Source organism: Salvia hispanica, chromosome 6 (assembly GCF_023119035.1).
Source record: "Salvia hispanica cultivar TCC Black 2014 chromosome 6, UniMelb_Shisp_WGS_1.0, whole genome shotgun sequence".
In the NCBI taxonomy this organism is placed as follows: Eukaryota; Viridiplantae; Streptophyta; class Magnoliopsida; order Lamiales; family Lamiaceae; genus Salvia; species Salvia hispanica.
This window is the reverse complement of record NC_062970.1, coordinates 6,361,495-6,378,539: the sequence shown is the minus strand read 5'-3', so window position 1 is coordinate 6,378,539 and position 17,045 is coordinate 6,361,495. Positions and strand designations below refer to the sequence as shown.

The following is a 17,045-nucleotide window of genomic DNA, read 5'->3' as shown; positions in this document are numbered from 1 at the left end:
CACTTGTCCATTGGATCTTGTGATCTAACGGTTAGATTAATGCCACGTGTCATCTAATAATGTAGATTTTTAATAATGTAGTTCGGATAATAATGTAGTATTTTAGTCTAATAATGTAGTATTTTATTCTAATAATGTAGTATTTTATTCTAATAATGTAGATTTTCAGTCTAATAATATAGTTTATCACAATCATCCAATCTAAGGATCCAAGGACTATAATTTATGCATATTTTATACTACTAAAAAGCTGTAAGGACACTAATACACCCCCTGTTCCTATATATGCTAAATGTCATATTGTAATTTTTAATAACTTATTTATCTACGGTTTATGAGTGATTTCACGCCTAAACTACCGCCACTAATGCCTGTCCCATCTCACACCAAATATCCTTTTTCATATCGCCACTATTTTTCAACATTTCAATCAAATTTCTATTCTACTAGTCCCTTTCTCCTTCAATTTTTAGGAATATATACAAAAATTGAGGGAATTGCGTATTCTCCTTTCCATCGTCACGCGTGTCATTTTCATTGCCAACTACCTTGCATTCTATAAAGTAATTGATATACAAAGAGTATCATATACATGACACACTCAAATCCACCCTCATATTCTTTTCATCCCTCCTAATTTCCTACTTATTCTTATTTGAATCCAAGAAAAATGTGTCTAGATTTAATTCTTACCAAAATTGACAGGGACGTGGCAAATTAAAGATGATTAATCTATAACATTGCTATGAAATTCTTTGGTTGGTGTCAACCATGAAACCAACTATTGATTTAATGTAGTTGTTGGCCATCTAAACCCATTTAAATAATAGTATTTAAGATATTAACCCATTTAAATAATACTAGTAGTATTTAAGATATGCAAGAGGCATGCTGTGTCACCTTACATGAACACTAGTAACAATAAATATTAGACAGACAATCACTTGTTTCATTTGTTTTTTCCAAATTTTCAAGACCAAAATTTTGGTATGATGTGATCCTTACGATAAATTTGTGAAGTATATATTGGTCTATATATATGAGCATCCTGTGACTGAGAGAAGTATATCAAATTGAACGGTTGTGTGAAAATTAATTCTGATTTTAGTCAGAGCTAATTGACTCTTTGTTAGATGAATATTGATTTTTTGTACTCCAATCTACCCATAGGAGTATTATACTGTAGTAGTATAACATATGTTTCCCAATTGTCTAATCAATATACAAAAGCGCCTTTTAATTGGTGAAGTTCAAACGACGTCGTGTATTTAGATTCCAATACAAATTTGCAGAGCTACTCTCTTTTTGTTGCGTCTCCATTTTAATTTGACTACTACTCTTATATATGTTGTAGGTTGTCTTTTGTGTGCGTTATTTTCATTTATTTACTTTTGGATAGACAAATGAGTAAATTCCATACTTTTGAAATTTACGTTTCTTCAACGAATCAATATATATAAAGGATTATTTGAACTTTGAAATTTATTTATCAGTCCACACGTAAAATAGCTCTTATCGTTTTCACTTTCACACTTATTGATTCAGCGTGTCCTTTCATACATAAAAGTTACGATAATATATCTATAAATTATAATTTTCTGGAACAAGTAGGGAAGTGAATTTCTTTGATGAGAGTCTTGTTCACCATTAAATTTGTGAACAGTATGGGAAACAAAAAATATCTTCTTTCCTAAGAAAATGTCAATTACAAAATTCCATCATTCTAGAAAGAACACAAAGTTGTGAATGATTCAAGGAAGAAATTTAAAATCAAGGTATATATACTATAATTCCACTAAATTAAACATCAAAACTTATCCACTCAATAAAAATTTGAACATGTATTACTTTGATTGACATGTACATACTTTTCTTCTATTTATTTGAGAGCAAGACTTTTCATATAATTTGTTACGCCAAAGTAAAATTAACTTGTTTACTCGGATTCAAATTTTTCTTTCATTTTTAATTTCGAATCGGAATCTCACACTCAAAAAGAGTCACTCATATTAGGTGATCTACCCCAACTTATTAATTCCAAGTAAAATATCTTACCAATTATGTTGAAATAATGACTGATGAGGTTCGAGGTTTTAAGTCCCATGATTAGGTATTACAACAACCCAATTTAAAATTGGTCTTGACATAATATTTCCTAATATATGTGCACATTGGCGGCGATCCTTACACACATGAGTCACATGACACATCTAGTATATAGTAGTACTAAATTCCTAATTTATTTTATTGTAAATTAGTTTAAGATTCGTACCTCACATAAGATTTTTTTAAAATACTCTTAAATAAAAGTTCCTCTTGGGTACAAAAAAAAAACATCACGACTACGATAGACCTAATCAAAATTTGTATCTCCTTCCCGACCTAGCCTCGTGTATATCTCTTGATGTAGAGATCGTGGCTTAACATCCACATTGATTGCAATAACCTAGCTATAATCCTATTTCACTAATCCAATTAAAGAAATTCTTTAAAACTGTCGTTTTCTTTGTACATACACTATATTTGATCAAATTCTTATATATTATTCAACTTTTAAAATCAGTTAGAAAAAATATGAAATTAATATGAATTTATTCTCAATTATCTCATGTTGATTTTTTGGTAAAATTTCATCTGGAAATTGAAAAAATCATATATGGACGTCACCGCTTATGAGTTTAACAATATTGTTTAATATTGCATATTCATAAGAATAACGAACGTCCAACACTTATGAGTTAAACAATATTGTTTTATATTGCATATTCATAAAAATATCAACACTATATGGGGAGTGATCAATTGCTAACTAATTAGCAATCCCAAACTAAGACTAAATCTTAGCCATTAGATTAGAAGATCTAGTGATTGAAATAATGTCACATGGGTTATATTTTTTAATTAAGAAAATTAATAAATAAAATTAGAGGGTATTAATATCAATTCTCTCTCATTAAAATTATCTTAAAACTTTAAATTTACGTAAATCTCTCGATTTAAATTATTTTTTCGCAAAAAATATATCAAATTAAAAATAATTTTATAAGGATTCCAACGAGATATCAATTGCATATGTTCCGACGACGTTCGGATGATGAAATTTGATCTTTTTTTATTTTAGTTTTCGTAAATGTTGATAATTAGATTTTTATCAACAAATACATAAAAAAATCTCAATAAAACCATGCAAAAATCTCAATAAATATGTGTTGATATTTTCTTGTACTAGTGTTGATATTCTTATGTCATATTGTTGATATTTGTAATACACTATGTTGATATAACAAACATTCACGAAAATTATCATATGATAACATAATGACGATATTACCCTTTTATTGATATTTTGTCTACTATTTATTGAGATTCGTAAGATTTAATCTCATCCACATTTTAAAATTTAAGGATAGAGATTTGGTCTTGATTTTAGATAGGGTGCTATAAGCACTAGAATATGACCCTAACACCGTATAATTGAAAAATATAAAAATTATATTTAATATATAGCAATAAAATCTTTATATAAAAGTAGCAGTGCAATAAAATGAGCATTATATTAAATATATAGCCGTTACTTAATAGGTTGGATTCTTATAAGATTTTATTGGATTGAGTATCACTTTAAACTAAATAACCATCCAATTTCCACGACGTAAAAGCTATAATTAGTGGAGTTCTTCTATTTTAATATTCGTAGGAGATATAGATGTACGATTAATCCTCAGGTCAAAAGAATAAGAATTGCATTCAAACTTCTGAACGGCGTAAACCGTAGAAGTCGAAAGGCTATCTGGGCAGACAGCATGAGACAATAACTATTCAATGTAGCCTGTTTTAATAAATAAAATGACCAAAAAGAATAAGAGTGGGGCATGTAAATTGTACTAACTAGTTTTAAAAATAAATGAATAAAAAACATTGAAAATTCCACACGTGCCATTTAATTCATATTCTTTTCCTAGTTTTCATAATAATTTAGACCTCAAACTTTTCAACATAATTTATTTTATTACGACAGCCTGTAATTTGGCATCCAACTCACTATGTTTTCCGCCACAAATATATTCTTTTATATCGACAATTAAAATAGTCTCGTTGTCTTGTCTGTTAAGCTTCAATTATTTTGATTTTTCATAATGACTGCATAATTGATTCATTATTTTCACTAATGAAAATTATATTTTATAAAATTTTGAGACCTACTGTGCTTAATTGGTGTTATCAAGTTTGTGGATGATATTATTAAAAGGAAAAGAGAAAACTGATAGCCAATCAATTTATAACAAATTGAATTGTATCTAGATTTCGTTGTTTTCAATTGGATCTGTGTTTCTAAATCATACTACGTGTTTCATACTTACTTTTATAGTTTTATGTGTGATGGTCAATTATAAATTAAAATATAATGCATTTAGTATATATTGAGGCATATGACTTTCATTCATCGGCTAATATTCTAACATCATCCATGCTTCACACTTTTGACGCATTGGTAATATTCATCCACTAATTGAAACGTTATTCACATCTCTTCTGTTCCATTACTCACTTCGTCCAACTCCCAATCAATTTTCTATTTTGGATTGTCCCATCATATAAGATTATTTCTCTTATTTTTTTCTTTCTCATACATTTATTCTTTCTACTTAACTAAATAAATATCATTTTCTTAAATACCATGCCCTTGATTTACAATAAATAGAGAAAACTTTACTAGGAAATCATAACATATCACAAGTACCCCAATCTAAAATTTATTCTTGATTGACAAGAAACAAATAATTCCACGTAGACTGCCTAATAGGATTAACTAGTCGCCATTGACATGGATATCACATGGTCAACAGTCGCCTTCCTTGCGCGTTTCTTACAAGCTGTACTTGTTTGACACTTGTTCCCAAAAAAGTTGTTTGTACATTTTATGATCATCACCACCCTCACCAAATCCACCTCTGCAAACTTGCTAAATATCACAACCAAACAAAACCTTTTGGCTTTTGCAGTGTGTGAACGTAATACAACCAAGAACCTTCTTTCCTTGTCTTTATTCCGCTTTAATTTTTCCGCATTCAATGACAAAAGCCGGTAGGTTTTAGTTGTGACTTGGCCGCTTCCATTAATTTCAACCCTCTCAACCTAATCCTGTTAGAAATTCTATATACATATCAAATCAGTTCACGCTCAATCTGCTTTCCCATTTTCACCGATGTTCATTAAAAAAAAGTTTTGATCAATCCTTCCGCACCATGCATCTAAAGAGCCTCTGTTTCGTTTTACCCACAGAGTTTGACGAGCCCGAGAAAGCAGCCGCGAGCGGGCCTCCCACTCGCGGCTGCGGCGGCCTCGCCCTGGCCCACCTCCGCCGCTCGCTGCAGCGGTTCCTCCACTCTAAGTGGATGCCCCCCTGCCACTGCCACCACGACGCGGAGGCGAAGAGGCCCAACCCCTTCGCCGCCGCGCCGCTGTTTGTGGACGCGGAGGGCGTCCAGATTCAGGAGAAGGTCGGGGGCGAGAACCCCCGGATATTCAGCTACTCGGAGCTGTACGTCGGCAGCAACGGGTTCGACGCGGCCGAGGTCCTCGGCAGCGGAGGCTTCGGCCGCGTGTACCGCGCCACGCTGCCCAGCGACGGCAGCGTGGTGGCGGTCAAGTGCCTGACCGAGCGAGGGGAGCGGTTCGAGAAGACCTTCATGGCGGAGCTGGTGGCCGTGGCGCACCTCCGCCACCGCAACCTGGTGCGCCTCCGCGGCTGGTGCATCCACGACGAGCAGCTGCTCCTCGTCTACGACTACATGCCCAACCGCAGCCTCGACCGAGTACTCTTCAAAAAACCCGAAAAAAACGGAGACTCCGCTCCCCTCAGCTGGGAAACAAGGAAGAAGATCGTCAACGGATTAGCAGCTGCTCTGTATTACCTTCACGAGAAGCTGGAGACGCAGATCATCCACAGAGACGTCAAGGCCAGCAATGTTATGCTCGATTCCAACTTCAACGCCCGCCTAGGCGACTTCGGCCTCGCCCGTTGGCTCGAGCACGACCTCGCCTACAAGCCCAAGACGCCGCCAATTGTCAAGAATCGCCAATTTCGTCTAGTTGAATCCACAAGAATTGGCGGCACAATAGGCTACCTCCCTCCAGAGAGCTTCCAGAAGAGAAGCACAGCCACAGCAAAGGCGGATGTGTTCAGCTTCGGTATCGTCGTGCTTGAGCTCGTCTCGGGGAGGCGAGCCGTTGATCTAACGTACCCCGATGATCACATCATCCTCCTCGACTGGATCAGACGCCTCTCCGATGAGGAGAAGCTCGTGCAAGCCGGGGACAGCCGCCTCAGCGATAGATCATCGAAACTCTCTGAAATGGAGCTCTTGCTACGCCTCGGCCTTATGTGCACTCTCCACGACCCGCAGTCGAGGCCGAGTATGAAATGGGTGGTGGAAGTCCTCTCCGGCAACATATACGGCAAGCTCCCCGAGCTTCCGTCGTTTCAGACGCATCCGCTCTACATCAGCCTAACCTCTTCGAGCAACACGAGTAACACGAGCATGAGCAACACGGGGTCTCGGACGAGCAGCGCCACCACAACGGCATTCTACTCGTCAGACTTCGTGACAGCGAATGCAGAGACCATATACATAACTGCAGAGTCCGACAGGAGCTCGATCAAGACCTGTGGTGGTGGAAATGGTAAATGTTTCCCTCTGGTGGAGACTCCGAGAGTCTTCACCTACGAGGAGATCGTCTCCGCCACTAACAACTTCTCAGACTCGAGGAGAGTGGCGGAGGTCGACTTCGGGACCGCGTACCGCGGATTCCTGGAGGGGCAGCGCCACGTCATAGTGAAGAGGCTGGGGATGAAGACGTGCCCTGCATTGCGGATGAGGTTCGCTAACGAGTTCAAGAACATGGGAAGGCTCCGCCACCGCAACCTCATCCAGCTCCGCGGCTGGTGCACTGAGCAAGGCGAGATGCTCGTCGTCTACGACTACTCTGCCAGCCGCCTCCTCAGCAACGTCCTCTTCCACCACGACGATCGAAACCACTGGCAGTCGAAACTGCGATGGAGACAGAGATACAATGTGATTAAATCGCTTGCTTCCGCTGTTTGCTACCTCCATGAGGAGTGGGATGAGCAGGTGATCCACAGGAACATCACTTCCTCTGCTATAATCCTAGACCAAGACATGAACCCGAGGCTCGGGTCGTTCGCTCTGGCCGAGTTCTTGACTAGAAACGAGCACAGTCATCATGTGGTCATCGATAAGAAAAAGTCGGTTAGAGGTATTTTCGGTTACTTGTCACCGGAATATGTGGATTCGGGTGAAGCAACGACGATGGCTGATGTGTACAGCTTCGGGGTGGTGCTGCTGGAGGTCGTGACGGGACGTATGGCGGTCGATTTCAGTCAGCGTGATGTGTTGTTAGTGAAACGAGTGCATGAGTTTGAGAGACAGAAAAGGCCATACAAGGACTTGGTGGATTGGAGGCTGGATGGGGAGTATGAGGATAGGGAATTGGTGAGGTTGGTGAAATTAGGGCTGGCGTGCACACGGTCGGATCCGGAGAGGCGGCCGAGCATGAGGCAGATAGTGAGTATACTTGATGGTCATGATCAGTGGCTGGTGCAGACATGCCCGAGGAAGGAAGGGAAGGAAGAATGGAGACAGAGAAACGCCCCTTCAGTGTGTCTGATTAGAAGAATTCAAGCTCTTGGAGTGCAATGATCATCTATATATGTTTCTTCTTTCATTTGTGTAATTACATATGCTTTTGAGATTATGTTTTTTTGTTTTTCAGAGTGTGCCAGGTTTTGTATATTAAAAGAAAAACCACACATTTAGTTAGTGAGAAATGTTTCCAATGTTACTATTATCTTTATGGTTTTGTTGTTTTTTTCACTTCCACAAAATGGACCTAATTCAGCATTAAACAATAATGAAGATGAACATAGATTATGCATTGACATACCCAAAGAATTCTGCACTTTCACTATAATATACGAGCCATTGTCCCAATGATTACACAGAAGGATCAATTTCACATGAAAACAGCTTCCTATCATCAATTTTGAAGAGATGTATAAACAACTGATGAATTCCAAAAGCATAGGAAGAATAAGGCAAACCAGCCAACCCAACCTTTCTCCATTCTTAGATTTGAATGCTTCATCCAAAATTTGACATCATCCACTCCACCGGCCTCATGCCGCTGTCGAGAGGCATCGACTCCCCGACGCTGAACAGAGGGCGCGGTCTTTTCTTGAGCGCGGCAGCCGCCTGCGACTCAAGAGTCGAGGGAGAAATCGGGCTTCCATTTGATGACATCACGCCGCTGTCCATGGAGCAGTCACCGAGTCGGGCGGGCAGGAGGGGGATGCTGTGCCTATCCATCTCCGAGCCGTTATGGGAGACGGGAGGTACGGACAGCACACCATTACAGTCGTCTGCAACCTTAATCGCTAGATCGGAGAGCTCCTTCCGAGCAGTCTCCAGCCCGGCCGAGGCCACTGCCTGGTCATCAAGTGCTTTACAAGCTTTGTCGAGTATTGACTGTAGGTACTTGCTCTGTGCTTCTATCCGGATCTGCAGGCGCCGTTGAACCTGGTTCGGATATTACAAGAAATACTTTAGTAGGATTTTACTTTGAGTGATACAATAGATTGAGTAAATAAAAGATAAGTAGTCATATAAGTTCAAATTATTCAACCAGTAAGCAGATATATCAAGAAACCGAACCTCTAGCTGCTCGTGCAATCTTTGTTGAACTTCCATTTGCACACGCAGAGCCTCAGTTACCCGGTAACCACTGTTAAAAATGTGAAGAACATAACTACATATCCTACATATCTATATAAACAGGAAAAATATTTAGTGAAATGCAATGCTTTGAAGGCAATGATATAGTACTCGTTTATATCTTGGGCCATCATTTTCGATGAAGTTGATGTAGACGAACCAGTATCCTGACTCTCTGCGATACAAGATACTGCGACAGGTATAATAACAAAAAGTGATTAGTTCATGAGCCATCTCTTACTCTTATCCAAATTCAGAAATGTCGTAAAATAATTTTTTGTTTCACTAAGAATGCTATATCAAGACAGTCACCAAGAAGCATAAACCATTTGGGCTTTGTATCCATTCTTGTAGGAGGAGATTAGTGTAGTATGAATGAATAAAATGAAGATGGAAAAAAGAGTATTATAAACACGATGATCCAACTCTAGGTATGTTCAACTTTCAAGACTTCAACAAACTAAAAAGGAACAGGGATTGGTTTCATCATGGTTTTACCGTACCCTATACATATCTATGTGTTTGGAACTCATTTACAACCCATACCTTTTAACAAATAAAAAAACTTAAAAAAATCTAGCACAACCTAAGTTACTTTTTCTAGTATATACACTACGTCAATAGAAAAATCAATAATTTCTTATAGAAAATCATAATAACATTAGCTAAATTAGTAATTTTAATTCTTACTTAAGTTAAAAAATAAATTTTTTTATTGATAAATGTAGTCCGTAAGGTAAAAGAATATCTAAATTCATTTCTATTTGGAAAGAGTAGCTAACACAATGGAGAAGGAAGGAATGGTTAAACCATCCTTTTTGTGAATGGGAAATCTAAATTGTAATCAATCATCATATTAGGAATAAACATAGTGACTGTTCCATTCTTATGACATTTCTTCACGCTAATGGTGTTATTGCAGGTTATGATTCATCTCCTACTTTATTGTTCAATAAATCCTACGTTTGTAACCCTTGATAACTATTCAGACGGGTAGCACTCTAGTGTCGATGTGATTTTCAGTCATCTCTTCACTAGCATTCTAAGATATGAGTATTTACTTAAAAACATGCTAATAGATGCCAATGCAATAGCTAAACTATATGGTAAGTTGAAAAGTACTAGGAATAAGCACGAATGATTACCATCTTTTGAGACTTCAGTTAACTCCTTGCTCGCTTGTTTCCCCATCCGGTATTTCTGCATCATCAGATTACTCAATACTACTGCATGTTTGTGCACAAAGTATGCCACATATTGAGGAAAAGCATTCTGATTCAGGCCGGAGGTATGTTATTAGCATACCTGAAGATGAGACTTCAAATGGTACAAAGTCAAGCCTTTTACTCCCATCGTTCTCATAATTGATTTTGGTGTTGCTTCTGCAATACAATGCAATCTACCGGTGATTTGCCAAAGTCAGAATGAGCTACTAATGTAATGCTATGGATAGAGATGGCCACGAGCTATGTTCATTAAATTTTCAAAAATGTGTTTCAGTGCAATCAAGATAACTATAGACAGCCTTACAATCCATTAAAATTTTCTCAAGAATTCCACGATGGAGTGAATGAAACCCACCTAAATATCTAAAGCATCACCTGCCATTAAAACTACAAGCTTGCCTTCAAAATACAAAGATCGATTATTGCAATCTCACATATGGTTGCAATATTTCAAAATTACCAAAAGCCAGAGTAAATCTTTTTTTCGTTATGGGCCAAGGACAGCCCTGGGAAGCTCTTGTACGACAAGCTAAATTACAAGGAAGACCGGCTAATACAGATGCTTATGAATCAAAAAGACTGATACCTCGACTCTAATTAGTCAAAACCATAGCTCTTATATATTCCACCAGCTCTCCAACTTTGTGTCAAACAGAACAAAGTTGGACTCTAAAAACACAATGAAAATAACACCAAACAAATCCAAGAGAATCCCCTTGACCAACCCATAGCTTATCACAAAGAGTCAAATGCAAGAAAAGGAATTAAGCTCCATCAAGATTTCTGGGGTTGTAACACATACCCCCACCCTCATCCCTCTCAATTAGACACCAATGAAGAGATAAAAGTATCTAATTGACATTAAATATATCATTAAAGTTAACACACTACAGCATAGGGACGTGATCAAATGCAAACTCTAAATATTGTACAAACTCCAAACTATGATCTGGACCGTTAGAAAATATCAACAGATCATGAAATAATAGCAACAAAAAATGTCAACACAATGTCAACGGTTGATGTTGTGTTGACATTGTATTGATATCAGAATCTTGAAATTTTAGACTGTGTTGACATTATGTTGATATTGTGTTGAAAAAGTTTGGAGTTTGTACAATATATGGGTTTGCATTTTATCACTACCCCTACAGCATATATGGTGATCTTGATCCTTTTCTCCTTCTGCTTATTATTTTATTCGATTTTTTTAAAGAAATTTAGCTTTGCAAGAGACAGGGGACATAAAACAGAAACAACTGAACAAATATGTGTCCCTCCTCACCAGAAAAGTTGTGCTTTATGCAAAAACATGATCAGAAAAAAAAAAGAGAAAAGGAAAAAAGTCATTTGCAGAAGACAGGCCCAACTGGATATCCTCTGAAGGTTAAAAAAAAACAAAAATTTGAAAAATTCACATTTATAGGAATATGTGATCATACTTTTTTGCTTTTCAACAAAACTTGAATCCAAAAAGCATTTGTTTTGCTGCATTTCAAACCCCAGTTCCTTCTAAATTGACTCAACTTCTTCATCTCCAACAAATTACACCATACACGAATACTTTCACAATAAAAATCAAATCTTTAACACGCCCTCCAACAAAATTTCCTTGAAGACGATGAACAAAGTCCAAATTTTTCAAAAAAACGAAATAGGGACTCACTGTCAGCGCCGCCGAGCTGCGCGACGGCGTCGACGAATCTCTCGTGGAGGTCGGCAGTCCACCTGAGGCGCGGGCGGGGATCGGTGGAGAGGACGAGACATGCATCGCCGGGCAAGTTGGTGCCGTCCAAAGGGCCCGGATAGTCACCGGCTCCAGCCTCGATGGCTAAACTGTGTATCGGCAAAGCCGAATACATTCTCTCTCTGTGTGATTAATGAAAAAATGTCAGCAAGATTGAAGGGGAAATAAAATCCAGTTTTGTGTGGTTTTAGAGGAGGGATGGTTTGTTTTTGAAGTTGGAAAAGGTGGGGTGGGGTGAGGGAGGTAAACAAGACAGCGATGTCTTGTTATGTACTGTCTTTGTCTGTTATTTTGGCCTGTATTTGTCATTATATATATCTAAGGCACGGCGGTACTATATGTAGGTGTGGGGGAGTGTGTGTAGTGTGTGAGAGAGAAAGGGGAGGGTAACATGCAGCATGGGCTGGCACTGCCATTTTCGATGTTTTCTATGGACTGCTTTTTTAATGGAGGGCTGTATTTGCACCAATATGGTACAACTCTCTCTATACAATTTCTCTTTATTTTGCTATTCTAAAGTTTTGGAAATGTGCAACAATGGGATAGGACTCATAGAATGGGACTGTGGAAATATGAGGCTACCCATCTTTTTTTTTAATGCCATAAAAATAGTAATACTCCATTACTAATTAATTTTGATATAGCTTTATAAATTATTTGAAAAAATAATAAATTTTTATTTTATTTTAATTATTCTATTTTGATAAAATTATTTCTAATATAACAACATTGAAATCATAAGTAGACATAATAATGGCTGAGTTTAACGATGTCGTCGATCATACAAAAATTATTTGGATGAAAATTTTCAATAATATATTACTCCACATGTGGAATAATTACGTTCAAAACCAACTTTATGATTTTCAACTACTCCACTTTTTAAAATTGTGAGATAGAGTAAAATTTACCAAAATATTCATCATCTTTTTAAGCAATTTTACCTTTTCTGAATTGAAGAAAAAGTCTTTTAAATTTGGATGGAGACTTCAAAAAAAGTTCAATATTGTTAGTCTGCCTTAATACATTATCATTTTTACGTCTGTAGTTATATATATAAGGAATAATGTTTCGGAGCTAATTATTCTATATAATAATTTCATTTTTGAATAACTATTATTGTTGTAGCCTTTTTTTACCTCTATGGCTCTATGAAACAACAAATGCTCTAAGTCAGAAAATTTTAAAGTCGTGAGTTAGCATATTTTAATACACACGCATTAATTAGTGTCAAATTATTTAGGAAACTCCTACGTATGAAATTTTTTAGTGATTATGCATGTGTAATTCACGTTTGTGAACTTTGCGACCTACTCCCTCCGTCCACGATTAAGAGTCTCATTTCTAAATGGTGCGGGTTTTAAGAAATGTTAAGAAAAATGGGTGGAAGAAAATTAGTGGAATAAGAGTCCCACTTGTATATATTAGTTTTAAATGATATGTGAGTGGAATGAGTTAGTGGAATGTGGGGTCTCTTTACCATTTATGATAATTATGAACCGGGACTCTTATTCGTGGACGGACCAAAATGAAAAAAACGAGACTCTTATTCGTGGACGGAGGGAGTAATGAAAATGACACGAGAAGACAACGAAAATAACCCTAAGACAATGATCTTCGTGGTTCGGTGTAAGCCTACATCCAAGAGCGAACAAAGGAACTTCTTTACTAAATCGATCAAACTTACAATGTGCATCACAAAAGAAAAACCAAGAACAAGAGATTACTATGCAAGTACAGCCGTGTTCTCCATCAACTATATAACTCTCTGTATGATCACTCTCTTTTCTCAACTCAAGAGCAAAATATGAGTCCAGTATATCCGCTGATCATATATGTGAGCTAACCGCCTCGGTTCCCAGCCTTGCTTTCGAGACTTAGGTTAGTTGCAAACTAGCTGTTGCAACCAATATTTGAAACTGCTCCAGCTCAGTACTCACTTCTCTTTGCTTCAACTCTTGCCAAGATCACGGTTGTCTCAGTCTGACCAAACACTTAACAAGCATTTAAGCCCCATTCTCAAATTTCAAGTTAATGAAGTAGTACTACTACAATTTTTACTGGATCTATAAAAAAAATTTAAAATATATAGCAAAAATATGTGGTTGATAGTGCTTCAACCAACCCCAACAGCCCTTGAATTCGTTATTGTAGTACGCATTACATTACGTTCCATAAAAATAGAAACATTTTCCTTTTCCGTTCGTCACATAAAAATAACCTATTTCCATTTATGAAAATTTCTCCTCAACTCATTACCTATATACATCAATTTATTTACAATTTTTATCACTATAAACACTAATTAGAGCATCCGCAGCGGTGAAGGCTGCGGTGCTCGTCCGTCCGTGCCGCTGAGTACGGTGCCGTCCGTCCGCCGATGATGCTCGTCCGTCCGTGCCGCTGAGCAGCACACGTGGCGACGCCTCATTCACCAACGGCATAGCCGTTGGCTTATTTAATTTTTTTAAATGCGAAATTAATTGAAAAAAATGTTTTTAAATAAAAAAAATATTTTCCCACTTCCCAAAAAAAATATATCCGTTTTCTTCCCACTTTTAATTTATTTTTCAATTTTTTTTTCCCCAAAATTCACATTTTCATCTATAAATACCCCCACTTCAACACAAAAAAATCACATTCTCATCTATTCTATCATCATCTACATTCTCTCATCTTTTTTCCTCATACTCTCTCATCTAAATTCCCACCACACTACACAATGTCCGGCTCCGGCGATCACCCCTCCGGCAATCGTGGTTGGAACCACGATTGGTTCGACTCCGACGAATTCCCTAGTCCGGAAACACAATTTACGGCCCCTCCTCAAACCCAAGGTTCGCAAGCTCCGGGTGGCTACCGTCCTTACCCGGTGCACGACCTAAACGCCTCCGGGTTCGGGTGGGCACCCGAACCCGGATCGGGAGGGAGCAGCAGCTCTACTCCTACTCCTACTTCTATTCCTACTCCTACTCCTCCTATTCGTGGCACCCGCACCCCGTACACTCCGGGTGAGATGATGGCGATGTTCAAAGCCTACTTGGCAGTCTTCGAAGATCCGGAAGTTGACACGAACCAGACCGGGGAAACTTATTGGTGGCGCATCACTCGTCTTTACAATGAAACCCGGCCGGAGGGAACCATCTATCGCAATGATAGTATGGTGCGCAATTGCATCTTCAGATGCAACGAGGCAATCAGTAAGTTCCAAGGGATTTACCTCCAGGAAGAGCGGTCGGCGGGGAGCGGCACGAGCGAGCTCGACATCATCACTGCCGCCTTGGCGACCTACCAACGCACGGAGTTCAAACCGTTCAAGTACCTCGATTGTTGGCAGGGAGGGGCGCCAACATCCAAAGTATAGGGGCGGCATAGTAGCATCCTCCTCCAGCTCCTCTAGCAAACGGTCGAGGTCGGTAGCCCTATCCGACGGCACCTCCGATGATGTGGCTACCCAGCTTGCCGGAGCTAACTTAGGTAGCCCCGACGCTGACCCGAGCAGTTCCCGCCGGCCGCAAGGAAAGAAGAAGGCGACGACCACCCGCCGCCATGCCTCGACTCCATCCGCCCTCGCCCCCACTCCCTTTGTGCCTCCTCCACCCCCGAACAATACGTTGTGGACCCTCTTAGGTCAACTCTATTTGAACGATACGTCTAAGATGACTTCAGATCAACTTGCAACACATGAGCAAATGATCCGGGGTCTTAAGAGACAATTGGGGTTAGAGGACTAGTCTTCCACGTGTGTAATTTTTTTTTCTAGGATTTTAATTATGTATTTTTATTTTTTAGTATTTTAATTATGCAATCTTTATTTTTTAGGATTTTAATTATGTAATTTTTATTTTTTTAATGTATTTTTATAATGTAGAAATGTTTTTAATAATTGGAGTATTTAAATTGAATAATAGAATGGTGGGACCCTTGAGCTTGTCCTTAGCTAAGAGCACGGATGTGAGTGTTGCGCTCTTAGCTAAGGACAAGGAGTAAAAGTGGGTCCGGGCCCACTTCCGTGCTCTTAGCTAAGAGCAGGGATGAGGATGCTCTTATAATGTGAGTCCCACTATTTAACTAATCTTCTCCTCATCTCTCTTTACCGATTATGCATTGATTCTTATGTCGTCCCAAATGTCTCTATTTTACCAATTTGCAGCTCTTTGATCACAATGATTTATTGTCGATGCATGTATCTCCTTTCTAGATGAGTGTAACACCCATGGTTTAAATCACATAAATGACAATATTTCATTTTTTTAATATTGTTAATTTCACTATAGGAAAATGATTAAATGAGAATAGTACTCCTATATTGGTGAGAAATGAGAATTATTTACAACTATTTCATCATAAAGGTTGATGGTGCATGAATGCATCTCCTTATATGATGAATGCACCATATACGTTCAGATCTCATTAGGTGCAAAGATATACAATGAGTGCATCATCTTATTGGATCAATATAGGACAAGGGTATAAATCTCGTTAAGGGCAATAATTTCAGTCTTAGCTATCGTAAAAGTTACTCGTTAAAGGCAACAATCTTGTTGGATCAATATAGTACTACATTTTGTGTGAACATTATAATACAACAATAAATAAAATCAAAATTATAGCTAAGTTTTGCTCCTTATTGGATTTGAAGACTGTGCAAGGAAATGCGTTCATTTAATAAGAAAATATATACTATGCAACAATTAAAGCTTTCCTTATTAACCAACTATAACGGAAATGGAAATACAAAGAAACTAATGTAAGATTAATATCCACCTTTTTTGTCTTCTTGTTGTCTTTTATACCTATATAAAACTAACTTCAACATCTATTTATTTTGTAAAATTCTTTGAGTTTATTTGGAAAATTAGAATTTGGAGTTATGTTGTAATTATAATTTTAAGGAGTTTGATTCAAAGTTACTTCTAATATTCTAATTCAATTTTAAATTAGTTGTTTAATAAAATTAAATAATTGATACAAAACGAGAGTGTAATTCCAAATTTTTTGTTGGAAAGTAAAAAAAATTAACCCAAATTTGATAGTATTAATTTTTAACTGATTATATACAATTTTTTATTTTTATTTGTATAGCTATACATTATTTATATATATATATATATATATATATATAGTATGATGAGTGTTGTGTGTCGTATCTGTGTCCAATATTGTGTGTGCTTGTTTGTGTTTTCTGTGTGTGTATTGAATGTGCGTTGTGTTCAGTGTGTTTGGATGTAACATAATTTATAACTATCTAGACATGTATTTTGCCTACATTAGTCAACT

The 17,045-nt window shown here is 37.6% G+C and overlaps 2 protein-coding genes across 3 annotated transcripts; one reads left to right on the top strand and one right to left on the bottom strand.

The window, feature by feature from the left end:
- Positions 1–4,944: 4,944 nt before the first annotated feature.
- On the top strand, positions 4,945–7,869 carry LOC125193866 (receptor like protein kinase S.2). The gene has a single exon (XM_048091791.1). It carries the CDS (start codon positions 5,247–5,249, stop codon positions 7,719–7,721), a length of 2,475 nt encoding a protein of 824 aa, XP_047947748.1. The 5' UTR covers positions 4,945–5,246; the 3' UTR covers positions 7,722–7,869.
- Positions 7,870–7,956: 87 nt separating this feature from the next.
- Positions 7,957–12,029, bottom strand: LOC125193867 (protein PHR1-LIKE 3-like). 2 transcript variants are annotated; one of them, XM_048091792.1, is made up of 6 exons: positions 11,685–12,029; positions 10,098–10,174; positions 9,938–9,992; positions 8,904–8,982; positions 8,733–8,802; positions 7,957–8,597 (listed from the first exon to the last, which is right to left on the bottom strand). In XM_048091792.1, the coding sequence occupies exons 1-6, from the start codon at positions 11,878–11,880 to the stop codon at positions 8,163–8,165; spliced, it is 912 nt and encodes a 303-aa protein (XP_047947749.1). In that variant the 5' UTR covers positions 11,881–12,029; the 3' UTR covers positions 7,957–8,162. The 2 variants fall into 2 exon arrangements, with proteins under 2 accessions (XP_047947749.1, XP_047947750.1); XM_048091793.1 differs by having other exon boundaries at positions 10,098–10,191; positions 11,685–11,805.
- Between the last annotated feature and the right edge of the window lie 5,016 nt (positions 12,030–17,045).